Source organism: Schistocerca gregaria, chromosome 5, assembly GCF_023897955.1.
Source record: "Schistocerca gregaria isolate iqSchGreg1 chromosome 5, iqSchGreg1.2, whole genome shotgun sequence".
NCBI lineage: Eukaryota > Metazoa > Arthropoda > Insecta > Orthoptera > Acrididae > Schistocerca > Schistocerca gregaria.
Genome location: NC_064924.1, coordinates 488,114,733 through 488,130,239, shown reverse-complemented (window position 1 = coordinate 488,130,239; position 15,507 = coordinate 488,114,733). Strand labels below are relative to the sequence as shown.

The following is a 15,507-nucleotide window of genomic DNA, read 5'->3' as shown; positions in this document are numbered from 1 at the left end:
TAATTCCAGCGATGTTGTAGTTGCGCACAGTACATGCATTGATGTAAATGGTCAAAATCACACTCTCAAATTAATTAACGTGACATATACATGAATATCAATAATATTTATCAAATAACTACGTAGAAGTGTTAATGCCTTAAACTAAAAGTCCATTGTTTTCGCACTAGTATGCTTCAGTTCATCGCGGTCGGTACCACGGTCATTTCTGTTCGTCTGTCAGTGGAGAGGCGGTGACCTTCATTCCTTGAAAATTAATTGTACAACACATTGGTCTAGTTTTCATATTCTTAAATTTAATAAATTCAGTCCTGCTGAAAAGAGAGAAACTTATAATCTAACATGATAATCAAAGGTAGGTGGCTTATACGATAATAATTGTCTGTACATCTGCACGATGTTTTAGTTAGTTCAGGGGTTTTGTCTCTTTTGTAGAGTTTTACTTTATGTGCACGTCATTTGCTCATCGCTTAAATTCACACTAATAAACTTTCATGTTGCACACGAACACAAAACACTTTGACGTTGTTCGCTGTGGGTTATCGATAGTTGTTTGTGGTCTTGTCTCGCCACATCTTGACATGGTTAGGTGGGCAAGACAAGGACGTTGCGAAGGTGGAGTCTCATAATGTTAAATGTCCGTCCACGTAGATAAACTTACGTGACGTGTGTTCGTTTCGGTGCATTTTTTTTTCAAGAAACAATAAAGAAAACCTGAGTTAGGTTCTGCTTAACACTAATCTTACATCACTAATAGGATGTGAACATGAGATTTACGAAGCTAGCGTGAGTACTCGCTCACTTCATTTATACACTGTTCAGTAATATCTTATTTTCGCTCTGAAATGACTATACCACTGTCCGTGTTTAGTGTACACTCGGTGCTTGACATAAGTCCGTAGTTTTGATGCATTTATTGTTATACAGTCTCTATATCCTGGGAAATGTCCATGTACATATTTTGAATTGCCTTTGGACACGCGGAAATATTATTATTATTATTATTATTATTATTATTATTATTATTATTATTAAGCATCAGAGCCTTCAATAATAACAGCTCCAGTTAAGTAAAATTAGCAAATAGAAAACACGCAGACCTACAAAAATAACAACTTCAGTTACGCAAAATTACCAAAAGCGGAAGGCCTTCAAAAACAACTGCTTCAGTTAAGTAAAATTACTAAATAGAAAACAGACAGGTCTTCACTAGTAACAGCTAAGACCTCAAAATCCAAAGTTAACAAAAGCTGAAGTTTTCCGGTTCCAAAGGGGGACAGAGCTGGCTGGCCAGGCTACGTACGAAGATGGCACTCGAAGTCAGCCACGGGTTCAAATCGGCCCACAAGTATGCCGAGCAACCACTCGCCGGACTCAGTGCCCGAGACGCCTGAGCAAGCGGTCGCTTTAGTCGCCGGACGGACCTCTCACACCGCCCTCCCTCCGTTACCACTCAACAACTCGCTACGCCACAACACGCCCTGTCCCCCATCAACAACCAAATGGCTCTGAACAATACGGGACTTAACATCTGAGGTCATAAGTCCCCTAGAACTTAGAACTACTTAAACCTAACTAACCTAAGGACATCACACACATCCATGCCCGAGTTAGGATCCGAACCTGCGACAGTAGCGGTCGCGCGGTTCCAGACTGAAGCGCCTAGAACCGCTCGGCCACATCGACCAGCCATCAACAACCTCCAGCAAAGATCTTAGTGGTCTCAAACCAGAGGGACGTCAGACGAGAGATCGAGCTAGTGGCGCCAGGAATTCGAAAGGCGACGCCCTCAACCACGCCACGGCTCAAACAGTATTGTGTTGTCAGAAGACAAGAAGCGACATCAAAATGTGTCTGTCAGAAGAGCTCAATGATTTCGATAGTGTGTTAGTCATTGGTTGTGTCCTGAGTAACAAACCCATCAGAGACAGTTCAACCCTTCTAAAGCTGCCCAAGCCGACTGTTGGTAATGTGATTGTGGAGTGACAACGCGACTGAACAACCACAATTCAACCAAGACTAGACAGATTTCGTGTACTGACCGACATGGACCCTCGAGCATTGCGGAGGGTTATTGTAAAAAGTCGCATGAAAACAATAGAGGGAAGAACCCGTGAATTCCGAACTGCTGTCAGCAGTGCGGCTAGCACAATAACTGTGTGTAGTGAACTAAGTGGTCGAGCAGCTCCTAATACGCCATACATTTCTGTAATCAATGCTAAGCGAGTTTTCAGGTTGTGCAGTGACAGTCCGATAGCTAGGTTGTGGTTCGATGAATGCGTGGAGCATGTTACCTGCCATCGTGTGTTGCGCTTCGCAGTTAGTGTGTGACCCCTTTTAGTACCTAGGACAACGGTGAATGCTAAAGGACATGAACACATTTTTCACCAGTGTGTACTGCGTACAGGAGAGCAACAGTTCTGAGGTTATGATCGTATCAGCATGACACTGCATCCGGTCATAAAACAGTAGGCGTGAAGCAATGGTTCATGGACAATGTTATTGCTGTTGTGGTCTTCAGTGCGAAGACTGGTTTGATGCAGCTCTCCATGCTACTCTATCCTGTGCAAGCCTCATCCAACTACTGCAACCTACATCCCTCTGAATCTGCATACTGTATTCGTCTCTTCGTCTCCTTCTACGATTTTTACCACACCACACATGCTGCCCTCCAGTACTAAATTGGTAATTCCTTGAGGTCCCAGAATGTGTCCTACCAACCAATCCCTTCTTTTGATCAGGTTGAACCACAAATTTCTCTTCTCCTCATTAATTACGTGAACTACACATCCAATCTTCAGGATTCTTGTGTAGCACCACATTTCGAAAGCTTCTTGTCTAAACTATTTATCCATACATGGCTACACTCCATACAAATACTTTCAGAAAGGACTTCCTGACCCTTATCTCTACACTCGACGTTAACTAATTTCTCTTCTGCAGAAACGCTTTTCTTGCCATTGCCAGTCTGCATTTTATATCCAACCTGCTTCGACTATAATCAGGTATTTTGCTTCCCAAATAGCAAAACTAATTTATTACTTTCTACTTTAAGTGTCTGATTTCCTAATCTAATTCCCTCAGCATCACCTGATTTAATTCACCTACATTCCATTACCCTCGTTTTGCATTTGTTGATTTTCATCTTATATCCTCCTTTAAAGATACTGTCCTTCCGTTCTGCTGCTCTTTCCAGTACTTTGCTGTCTGAGCCAAAATTGGGATGTCATCGTCAAACCTCAAAGTTTTTATTTCTTCTCCTTGGGCTTTAATTCCTGCTCCAAAATTCCTACTCAAATGGACTGGCCTGCCCAGAGGAACACCTCTGTGGTGAGTTAGGCCGTCAACTTCGCTCCATACCCAAGCGCCCAACATCACTATTGTCACTGGTTTCCGCTCTTGAGGAACAGTGATCTGCCATTCCTCCACAGACATTCACACCCCTACCTGAAAGAGTACCCATCAGAGCTAGAGCCGTTGCAAAGGCGAAGGGTGAATACACCCTTTTATCAATGTTCGTTTACTTTTGTTCAGTTAATGTACATCTGCGCCAGGTACGAGAGCAACGCAAGCAACGGTGCATTGTAAACAAGCAGCTGTTTTCGCTGATAACGGCAATTACTGTCTTTGAAAATACAAATTTATTGAAGTAAATATAACGCTACCCGCGGAAGTAAACAGCAACTATTTAATAGCTAATATAACTATCACCTTTTTCAAGGTGTCAGCATTCCTGCTAATGTACAGTTATATTTATCAAGCATAGATATAAGGAGTATTAAGCAAAGAGTTTGTAATCTGTTGCGAACACACTGTAAAAATTAAGTTTATGATTGTTGGTTCTTTTTTTGTGTATCTCTAGTACATGTTCACTCGTTGACCGCATCGAAGATTATCGTTAGGACGCACAAAAAAAGAGGAATGAATAAATCACATTTTACTTTTCTACCAAACCACAGTTTCATGGAATTGCTATCGAAATTTTGTCAGAAGAACTACTATTTACTTTTTGTGCCGTCATTCATTTCATCGCTCCCTCGCCAACAAAACATTAACTCTGACATGCTGTGATCGTGACGGCTAAATAATTCTCAAATGGACAGCTCAATCGCAGAAAGTTGTTATGTAGAAGAAAGAGCACTCATCGTCGAAAGGACAAATTGGTGCTCATGGTAGATGACACTGACGTTTTTCAGACCTGGTACTGGCCGCCTGGGAGGTGAGTGTAGAGATGGGCAGGGTGTGAGATTTCAGTACATTTGACCGCCTCCATTTCATCAGGTCTAAACACGTAGCTAGGAAAAAAAATCTCACTCTGTATTTCCAAATCAAAAATCTGTTTTAAATATTATTTGTGAGACGATCGAGTTGTGGCTCGTGCGAGAAGGATAAACGGCTACTAGGACAAGCCGGAAATCGATAGCAACATCATCGTGGCCTGTGGCTTATTGTCCTGCGATTCTGGTGCTGGAGTATGAAGTCGATGGGTTGATGAGGGCCTTACTCAACGCCATACAGGATTTCCGCTGCTGCTAACTAGCGAATAACACCCGAGAGGACAGACTCTTTTTGTTTTGTTTTAAAGCGAGAGCGATACAGGCCAGACGGAGGGGGGGGGGGGGGGGGGGGGAGGTCGTGCGGTAGCGTTCTCGCTTCCCGCGCCCGGATTCCCGGGTTCGATACCCAGCGACTGTAGCGGTCGCGCGGTTCCAGACTGTGGTGCCTAGAGCCGCTCTGCCACCGCGGCCGGCTGAGCCGTTATATTTTTGTGGTGTTAAGATTGGTATCCGTCGCTACACTGTCATTGGCGTCTGCATGAGCTTATATTTCAACAAGATCATGCAAGACCACACGTTGCTCATACTGTGCTGAGCTGCCCCATACAGACTGTGTTGTCCTGCTGCTCTGGCAACCACGTTCCCGGGATCTCTCACTCCTTGAAAACTTCTGGTCATGGTTTGTTGAGACATGGACATGCGAGCACGAGTCATCCACAACAACTAATGAACTTTGGTTTAGAGTGCAAGCGGCCCGCAAAGACGTCCTATAACTCTCAATTCGATACCCAACTGGTTTGGAAACACTTGTTTTCAGAGCAGGCAGCTCAGTGTACTGAATTCCACAGCCCGTGTATCCACAAACCATGTAGGCTTTCAATCATAGATTCTTCCTCCTATACTGTATACACAAATTTTGTTATTTCTTATCCTTCATAGAGTTGTAAGATTAATGGCCAGAATAAAATTGTTTGTTACCCTAACATAAAACGTGAAATTTACACACTCCTATTCCCAAAACGAGAGAAATCTCAACACTTAGAATTTGCTTGGCGAGATTTTACAAAGAATTATTACACACTGTAAAATAACTGTATGCCTGATTTCTTTATTTATCCAGGTGAAAGATGTCTGTTTTTTATACACTAATGTTTTTATACACTAACGGAAAAAAACCTAACATCAAGAAATAATTAATGTAGAGTAATGAGATTCTGGGAATACATTTGTCTGGGTGACATATGTCAGGTTAATGTAATCACGAGAAAAGACATTGCCTTGTGAAATGCTGATATATTAATAATCGGTGTAGCCTTCAGAATGATGAAAGCAAGCATGCGAACTTCCTTCCATGCATTGCATTGCACAGGTGCTGGTACAGTATATTCTTTATCATGTTTGTGTAGTCTATATCGTTGTATGTATGGGCGGATGTATTTTCCCGAATGTGCAATTAATTGAGAAAAGAAAAACGATTAAACTTGAAGTAATAATAGGTTAGCTTAAAAGTTAATAGAGACAAACTAAAGTCTGAATCTCTGTCTTCTGCTCTGCGCTGAGAAAGTTTGTGGCGTGAATAAGCAAAACATCTCTTGCTAATGCTTGGAAATCTCAGTTGTTCTTATTCTACCTACACAGCCTTACAGAATATGAGCGTATATCATTTAGTCTTCGTTAAAAATGTCCTGCGATAAGATTTTAACATAGAAATAATATCAAATCTGCAGTGGTGAAATCTCGTTATCTCGTAGAGCAGAAGCAAGTGCCGATATCCTCCGGTTGCCTGTGAACTTTTACTGTCCATAAATAGGAACTTGTATAGGAGTCTCGGACACCGATTCTGTACGACTCAGTCCACATTCCGGTGTACGATGGGTAGCAGACTACAGATTTCTGTTAATAACTGGTAAACACTTCTAAATTCCCATGACCGTGCTTGCAGATCCACAAGCAGATATCATCAACCAAACGTCCGGAATTCCTATAGAAGCTCAGCACAATTTACTTCCTCAAAAGCCACTTCAGAAAATAATTGAGAACGACTGAATTACCTTTTATAGAATTTCAATATATTCTCGCATACTGTAGGTTTACAATGATAAAATCTCAGACTTCTCTCTCTCTCTCGCTTTCTTTATACAGCTCCGTACCAGTTTACGTTTTACAAAATGGTTCTCAACAATCGATAATTATGCGCGTCCGATTCCCATAGGTCCATACATTAACGCTTCTCTATAGACAGTCCTTTTCCTGCTCGCAAATTTTTTCTATAACCGACCGAGCGCAATGGAACAACTCGGAGTAAACGCATGCTTCCCGCGGGTGAAATGCACTGACTCGACGTATTTTCCCAGTTGTAGCTTTAAAAGTACCATTATCAATGATCGATAGTTGGTGGGTCAAGTATTAAAAGGATAGACGATTAGTATATCTCGGATTAGCACAGATTTAGAGAGGATATTACACAGGATTCAGTGTGCGTCGCAGTTGGTCGGTTAATACAGAGGATGCAGGATGTGGATGATGCTGGAGTTGTCGTTTGATGGTGCCTCGTACATTCTCGACTGGTCGACTGGAGACAGATCTGGTGGCCGGGCAGGCCGAGGCATGATGTCGACACTTTGTAGAGCATGTTGGGCTACAACTGCGGTACGTGGGCGAGCGCAATCCTCTTGAAAAATACTCCCTGCATTATTGTTCGCGAATGGCAGCACAAGAAGCCGAATCACCAGACTGACGTGCAAATTTGCAGTTACGATGCGTGGGATAACCATGAGAGAGCTCCTGCTTTCATACGATCTCGCAACCCAGACCACGACACCATGTGTACCTCCAGTGTGTCTAACCCGCAGGCATTTGGGTTGGACACGCTCACCTGGCCTCCTTTAAACAAACAGACGGCCATCACTAGCCGATTTTCATCAGAATGCAGAAGACACCTCCACCGCGCTCATCACTCAGCTCTCGCTTGACTCACTGAAGTCGAAAAAGGCGGTGAATAGGGTTCAAATGGCTCTGAGCAATATGGGACTTAACATCTGAGGTCACCAGGCCCCTAGAACTTAGAGCTACTTAAACCTAACTAACCTAAGGACATCACACACACACCCATGCCCGAGGCAGGATTCGAACCTACGACCGTAGCAGTCGCGCGCTTCCGGACTGAAGCGCCTACAACCGCTCGGCTACCGTAGCCGGCGGTGACTTGGGATGAGCGGAATGTACGCCACTTAGAGGGGTCTTGCTCGGAACTGTCCTTGAAGTATCCGATTTATAACAGTTCCCTGTGCTACTGTGGCGCCAACTCCTCGTCGAACTGCTGCTGCAGATGCAGAACGATGCGCGACAGCCTTATGCCGAAGACGACGGTCTTCCCTCTCAGTAGTGCCTCGTTGCCATACGGAGCCTGGTCTTCTTACGACCATACTAGAGCCACTGTCATGCTAGTGGCGCGAAATTGGAAAAGACGTCGTGTTTCAGACGCATAAACACGCCTACCAACTATCGATTATCTCGCACAACTCATTCTTGGGTATGTGATTTTCTTTTCCCCGTCAGTCTGAATTACTTGGCAGACTATGTGAAAAGAAACTGTCTTGGCAGAGTCAGGCTACGGAGACATTTCCGTTGGGTATCTCTGTATTCTTTCCTGGGAAGGGGGACGCACTGAAACTTACGTGTTTGCTATTTGTTCTTGAATTTAATGAACTTAGTTTGTCCTGATCTCTATAAAATATCGTTTGACTGTTGGTGATAAATTCGCTTTCTTTGATCATAAAGTAAGCTTTGTCAACGTACAGATTTAATTTAGACAGCAGAAATGCAACATTTTCTATTTAAATTCGGGCCAAGTACTTTATACATTAATAATATCTGAATGAATCAAGAAGTCACATGTTTTGCAAAGTGGAAGACCTAAGGTTTGTTTAAGATTTCACCAATCGAATTTATTAGCAAGTCCAATGGACACCAAAATGGACCTGAGGCAATCAATACTCCACATAAGATAATAACCTGAATTCATGATAATGTTAATCATAAATGAGCAATTATAGGGAATGTACTCCCGTTTACTTCAAATGGAAGCAGGGATCAGTGTATCGTAATATGAAAGCAGAGGAAGACAAACGTGGTTTCATAAGGTAAACAGATAAACACAGAACTAAACACTACCACTCATACAAGAATAGGTTTTACAACGGAGAAGCTATCACACCACCGTATGTACTGAAGCTACTATGTACTGGGCAGAGAAGCAAGTCATCACAATCAGTAGATACGAAAATCGAAAAACTTCGTTAAATGAGGAAAATAAAAATTAATAAAATCCTGCCACGCCTCTAGGTTCTCACTTTGCTTCAAAGAGAGCGAGAGAGAGAGAGAGAGAGAGAGAGAGAGAGAGAGAGAGAGACAGCAGTCGATTACAGAAAGCTATAAAACGCCCCAAAATAATCTAATGAGCATGTACGCCGACAGAAACAATCACATAAGAAAATTACGAAAATTCAATAAATCAGAAATGCAGACAAAATTTAATTACACTTATCGGTACTTGTTTTACGAAGAAAATGTAGCAGAATTCACTGATGGATACTAACAGGCAGCTGACCAAATTATACTGAACAAGTGGTAGAACACTGTCGAATCCGCGAAATACACTCCAGGAAATTGAAATAAGAACACCGTGAATTCATTGTCCCAGGAAGGGGAAACTTTATTGACACATTCCTGGGGTCAGATACATCACATGATCACACTGACAGAACCACAGGCACATAGACACAGGCAACAGAGCATGCACAATGTCGGCACTAGTACAGTGTATATCCACCATCCGCAGCAATGCAGGCTGCTATTCTCCCATGGAGACGATCGTAGAGATGCTGGATGTAGTCCTGTGGAACGGCTTGCCATGCCATTTCCACCTGGCGCCTCAGTTGGACCAGCGTTCGTGCTGGACGTGCAGACCGCGTGAGACGACGCTTCATCCAGTCCCAAACATGCTCAATGGGGGACAGATCCGGAGATCTTGCTGGCCAGGGTAGTTGACTTACACCTTCTAGAGCACGTTGGGTGGCACGGGATACATGCGGACGTGCATTGTGCTGTTGGAACAGCAAGTTCCCTTGCCGGTCTAGGAATGGTAGAACGATGGGTTCGATGACGGTTTGGATGTACCGTGCACTATTCAGTCTCCCCTCGACGATCACCAGAGGTGTAAGGCCAGTGTAGGAGATCGCTCCCCACACCATGATGCCGGGTGTTGGCCCTGTGTGCCTCGGTCATATGAAGTCCTGATTGTGGCGCTCACCTGCACGGCGCCAAACACGCATACGACCATCATTGGCACCAAGGCAGAAGCGACTCTCATCGCTGAAGACGACACGTCTCCATTCGTCCCTCCATTCACGCCTGTCGCGACACCACTGGAGACGGTTGCGAATGGTCCTCGCCGATACCCCAGGAGCAACAGTGTCCCTAATTTGCTGGGAAGTGGCGTTGCGGTCCCCTACGGCACTGCGTAGGATCCTACGGTCTTGGCGTGCATCCGTGCGTCGCTGCGGTCCGGTCCCAGGTCGACGGGCACGTGCACCTTCCGCCGACCACTGGCGACAACATCGATGTACTGTGGAGACCTGACGCCCCACGTGTTGAGCAATTCGGCGGTACGTCCACCCGGCCTCCCGCATGCCCACTATACGCCCTCGCTCAAAGTCCGTCAACTGCACATACGGTTCACGTGCACGCTGTCGCGGCATGCTGCCAGTGTTAAAGACTGCGATGGAGCTCCGTATGCTACGGCAAACTGGCTGACACTGACGGCGGCGGTGCACAAATGCTGCGCAGCTAGCGCCATTCGACGGCCAACACCGCGGTTCCTGGTGTGTCCGCTGTGCCGTGCGTGTGATCATTGCTTGTACAGCCCTCTCGCAGTGTCCGGAGCAAGTATGGTGGGTCTGACACACCGGTGTCAATGTGTTCTTTTTTCGATTTCCAGGAGTGTAGGAAAACCTGACTATTTCGCCACGTGGGAACACGTATGAAAGAAAGAAAAAGAGGAGATTTCGATTGTGTCATAGAATCACACGAAAACGTGCCTTAAATGAAGACCTAATTACAAAGTAGTTACAAATGGAGAGATTTATAATTTCAAAGTCACGTTTACTCTTAGCAGACACCTTTTATTTATTTAATGCTTTGAGGATGAAACAATCTGACAGATTATCTAAGCTTGGTTTCTTTCACTCACTACCACACATGGTAGCCAAACGATCTCAGACAAAACTCTGTCTCGTTTAAAAATTAGAAATACTCGCGCACATGCGAAATTATATTTAAAACGAATAACTTAAATTTTCTCGTAACCTCATAAGCAAAAACCCCACTATAAAATGGGGTATAAAGTATACCAAAGCCATTATAATATCTGTATCTACATCTCGGAGTGTGTACGGCATACACAATATCACTTACCAAGAGCTCTTGCGATCCGACTGAATAGGCCTCGCACGCTCCGAAAGCCAGAGAGGTAAGGTTTTGAGGCGGAGAGGGGGAGGGGGGGTGGGAGGAGGGGAGCGGGCTAAGCCACAGACCACAGCTTACCTGTTACCTACGCGCCCGTAAACTCTCGTACAAAGGCACCTACCTCTATCTGTTGGTATAGCTCTGTGCCCTTCCGCTTAACCAAGCTACGTTGGCAAGACTGCCTTGGCAGACTGAAAGACTCCCTTCACCCACAAGGAAACACTCTCGTCTCACATTCTTAGACCAGGTACGCGGAATCAGAACGCACGGCTAGGACACATGATAAACGATTAGTACAACAAAACAAGCTGCAAGGACTGAAAAACATTGCCAGGTGAGAGAAGGACTCTCGTTCTGAGGGTTCTGTATAAACTTAAACATGTGTATAGACAATTATCGATCCCGAGAGTCGAGGATACCTAAGGTTTATGCCGGGTACCGACAATGATACTGGCAAGATATAGGTGCCAGATATAGGTCCCGAAAAGGGACTGTTTCAGTTTTAAGTCAGGTAGGATAACAAGTGACCAAAAGAAAAGATTTTTTTCTTGTGACATAATTAAAAATTAACAATTTTCAGATTATTTTTCCTTTACTTGCATTGTGAAAGCTTGTTTCTTGCCCAATTGCATGATTCTTGTTAAACAGGAAGTACCCTAGAGGTTTTAGTGGTGAGTTTGCAAGTATCAAAATATTTGACATAAATGGCCGTAACTTTTGAGTGCATTGACGTAGAACCTTACATATATTACAACGTCAAAGGCCTGTAGACCTACGTATGTGAAAAGTTTCAGCTTGACATGTCTCCGTTGCTTGGAAAATGGGGTCTTAACAGACGGATAAAAAGACAGTTTCACAAAAATGACAAAGAAATATTTGTTCTCCGTGAGATTTAATGCAAATTAACAATTTGCGGTTTTTTTTCTTTAATTTTACTGGGAAAACTTTCTTTTTGACATATTTCATCATTCTAGGTTAACGGGAAGCACCTATTAGGTTTTGACGAGTTGGTCTTAGCCACTGAACAGACAGACATGACAGGCAGACAACAAAGTGATCTATAAGTATTCCGTTCTTACATACGGAGACACGGAAGCGTAAAAAGGAAAGAGAACTCTTGTCCTTCCTTGACGTTAACTTCCGTCACATACAGGAAACTAGAGACATCAAGAAAGAATGGACAACACAACTAGATGCCACAAACATACACAACTGGCCATTAAAATTGCTACACCACGGAGATGACGTGCTACAGACGCGAAATTTAACCGACAGGAAGAAGATGCTGTGATGTGCAATTGATTAGCTTTTCAGAGCATTCACACAAGGTTGGCGCCGGTGGCGACACCTACAACGTGCTGACATGAGAAAAGTTTCCAACCGATTTCTCGTACACAAACAGCAGTTGACCGACGTTGCCTGGTGAAACGTTGTTGTGATGCCTCGTGTAAGGAGGAGAAATGCGTACCATCACGTTTCCGACCTTGATAAAGGTCGGACTGTAGCCTATCGCAATTGCGGTTAATTGTATCGCAACATTGACGCTCGCTTTGATCGAGATACAATGACTGTTAGCAGAATATGGAATCGGTGAGTTCTGGAGGGTAAAACCGAACGCCCTGCTCGATCCCAACGTCCTCACATCACCAGCAGTCAAGATGACAGGCATCTTATCCGCGTGGCTCTAACGGATCGTGCAGGCACGTCTCGATCCCATAGCCAACAGGTGGGGACGTTTGCAAGACAACCACCATCTGCACGAACAGTTCGACGACGTTTACAGCAGCATGGACTATCAGCTCGGAGACCATGGCTGCGGTTACCCTTGACGCTGCATCACAGACAGGAGCGTCTGCGATGGTGTACTCAACGACGAACCTGGGTGCACGAATGGCAAAACGTCATTTTTTCGGATGAATCCAGGTTCTGTTTACAGCATCATGATGGTCGCATCTGTGTTTGGCGACATCGCGGTGATCACACATTGGAAGCGTGTATTCGTCATCGCCATACTGGCGTATCACCCAGTGTGATGGTATGGGGTGCCTTTGGTTACACGTCTCGGTCACCTCTTGTGCGCAATGACGGCACTTTGAACAGTGGACGTTATGTTTCATATGCGTTACGACCCGTGGCTCTACCCTTCATTCGATCCCTGTGAAACCGTACGTTTCAGCAGGATACTGCACGACCGCACGTTGCAGGTCCTGTACGGGCCTTTTTGGATACAGAAAATATTCGACTGCTGCCCTGGCCTGCACATTCTCCAGATCTCTCACCAACTGAAAACGTCTGGTCAATGGTGGCCGAGCAACTGGCTCGTCACAATACGCCAGTCACTATTCTTGATGAACTGTGGTATCGTGTTGCATGCGCAGCTGTATCTGTACATGCCATCCAAGCACTGTTTGACTCAATGCCCAGGCATATCAAGGCCGTTATTACGGCCAGAGATGGTTGTTCTGGGTACTATTTTCTCAGGATCTATGCACGCAAATTGCGTGAAAATTAATCACATGTTAGTTCTAGTATAATATATTTGTCCAATGAATACCCGTTTATCATCTGCATTTCTTCTTGGTGTCGCAATTTTAATGGCCAGTAGTGTATGAAACGAACTCAACTCCCTTTCAGTGGATGTTTAAAACTGCAAATACTTCTGTCGTGATGGCTTTTGTTTTCGTGAGCCGTTTCCGCTTTTTCATTGTGTTCTTAGGTGTATTTGCGCTGTGTAGCAGTGCGCGACAACCACTACAAAATTATCATCTCAGCTGTGTGTTTATTTGTTCCAGGAGGAGCCCCTGCCGCAGTCAGCGCGTTACGGGTTGATTGAGACAGCAAAACCTGAGGTGGCGTCATGGCTGGCAGCGGAACAGATTCTGCGAGACCCGGCGCCCGCTCAAGCAAGAAAGGTGGCCAACATAACGCGCTGATGGTTGCTGCCCAGCGGGCCCTGCGAGCTGCGCTGAGGACACTGTCACCAGCAGCGCAGTTGGCAGCACTGCTGCGCCCTGTCAAGGACGAATTCTGCTCAGCGGCTGTCCACCGAGAAATACTGGAGACCTGTATTCGAGAGTTGCGCATTTCCTCTCTTCCTATTTAATGACTGTGTGAGAACAGGACACTAGGTGTGATGGAGACAGTGTTCCAAGTGGTCTTCGTGTGCTACTGAGAACTCTTTTAGTAGAGTCTCACTTATTCAACATAGTGCACTGAGTACCCTTACTACGGTACAAAAATTTGTAATTACGATATGGAGAGAGGGATTCCTCAGGATCTTAGGAACGTGCTAATTAATTCCATTGGTCGTCATTACACCCTTTTCGACTTGCTATCGAGTAATACGCATGCTTACATGATGCTTGTAATTCATCCGAGGTAATCAGGGGTTTGGAAACAATTTTGACCCCTGTGGCTGACCACCGCCGTCAAGATTCCTTTAATTGGGCGGGAAGCAAATTGATACGCTAACAGAAGTAACGCCTAGAGGTCCCCTTAGATTTTTCAGTACCATCCATCAGAGAAGCTGAAACATTGGTCAAACCGTGATGTTTATGAAAAATTTCAAATAACTCGAAAATGTACATTGTATCAGAGGACTAGTTTCCTGAAGATGACCTTTCCCTACTTAGAAGCTAATCTACTGAAACATATTCTAGCATCATTACACTTAAATGCTGTTACACTCTAAGATACCCCTGGACCACGTAAGGATAAGTAGGTAGTTTACTAATACGCGAAATAAATTTTGTGTTAATAAATGGAACAAATACATTTCTTAACAAGCCAAGCCAAATTAAACATGATTCTGACCTTTTATTGAATACGTCCAACCTATCCCTTTCCTCAACAACTATGTAAATTCTTATGGAGAAATAATTTTAGGAACTCAGTTCGTTTTGTGTATCCACATATAGATTCAACAGACTAATTAAATGAGTAAATTAAAAATATCGAATATCAACAGTTTTCTGAGTGAAAGCCAGTAAATTGTGAAACAGAATACGAATGCATTTAAACTCATCTTCTATTCTCTATTTATGTCAATGCAATTGCAATAGAATGCAGAATAATAGGTCATGGCGACATTCAGCGATAAGGTAATAAAATTTAATACATCGTGCTACATCATGTAGGCGATCAAGTTCTCCTTGCTAATACCAACGAAGAACTATCTAGGTGTTACAGTACAAAACTACATTGTCGTAACCTCTACAACAAAAAGTTAATGTTATACCGTTAATGATAAAATGTCTTTCAGAAACTAAGTTTTTGTAGGTAGTAGGGTGCCAGACCAATTGATTTTTCAAAATTCTCCGTGTGCACAATATCTTATACAGGTTAAACCAGAATTTCATCGATAAACTCCAGAAAAGACGTGCTTATAGCTATGAAGGTGTGCATTTTAGAGCCTATGTTTACTAGAGTTTTTCCTTGTTTTGGTCTGCACTAACACCTCTGAAAGTTTGTCGCTGGAGCTCTGATTTGCGGCCCTGTGTAAATGTCACATATATGTTATACAAACAACAAAACTAAAATACAGCACTCATAATACTTAATCATCTTTCACTTGAAATAAACTGCTCTCCTATTTTATCTATAGTATGTGCTCACAGCGTTCTATCAGTCTTAATTTGTTATGGAAACAATTTATTCATCTATGTTTTAATAACATGTCAATTCTGAATGTCACATTAAGTTCAGA

General features: G+C 43.7%; 1 protein-coding gene across 1 annotated transcript in view; it reads left to right on the top strand.

Annotated features, from left to right (window-relative positions):
• The window catches only part of LOC126272330 (uncharacterized), a 99,284-nt gene extending 84,692 nt beyond the window's left edge, over positions 1-14,592 (top strand). The window contains exon 2 of the mRNA XM_049975111.1: positions 13,595-14,592. Within this exon, the coding sequence (XP_049831068.1) occupies positions 13,595-13,735 (141 nt within the window). The 3' untranslated portion in view covers positions 13,736-14,592. The remainder of the gene's footprint in view (positions 1-13,594) is intronic.
• The last annotated feature ends 915 nt before the right edge of the window (positions 14,593-15,507 follow it).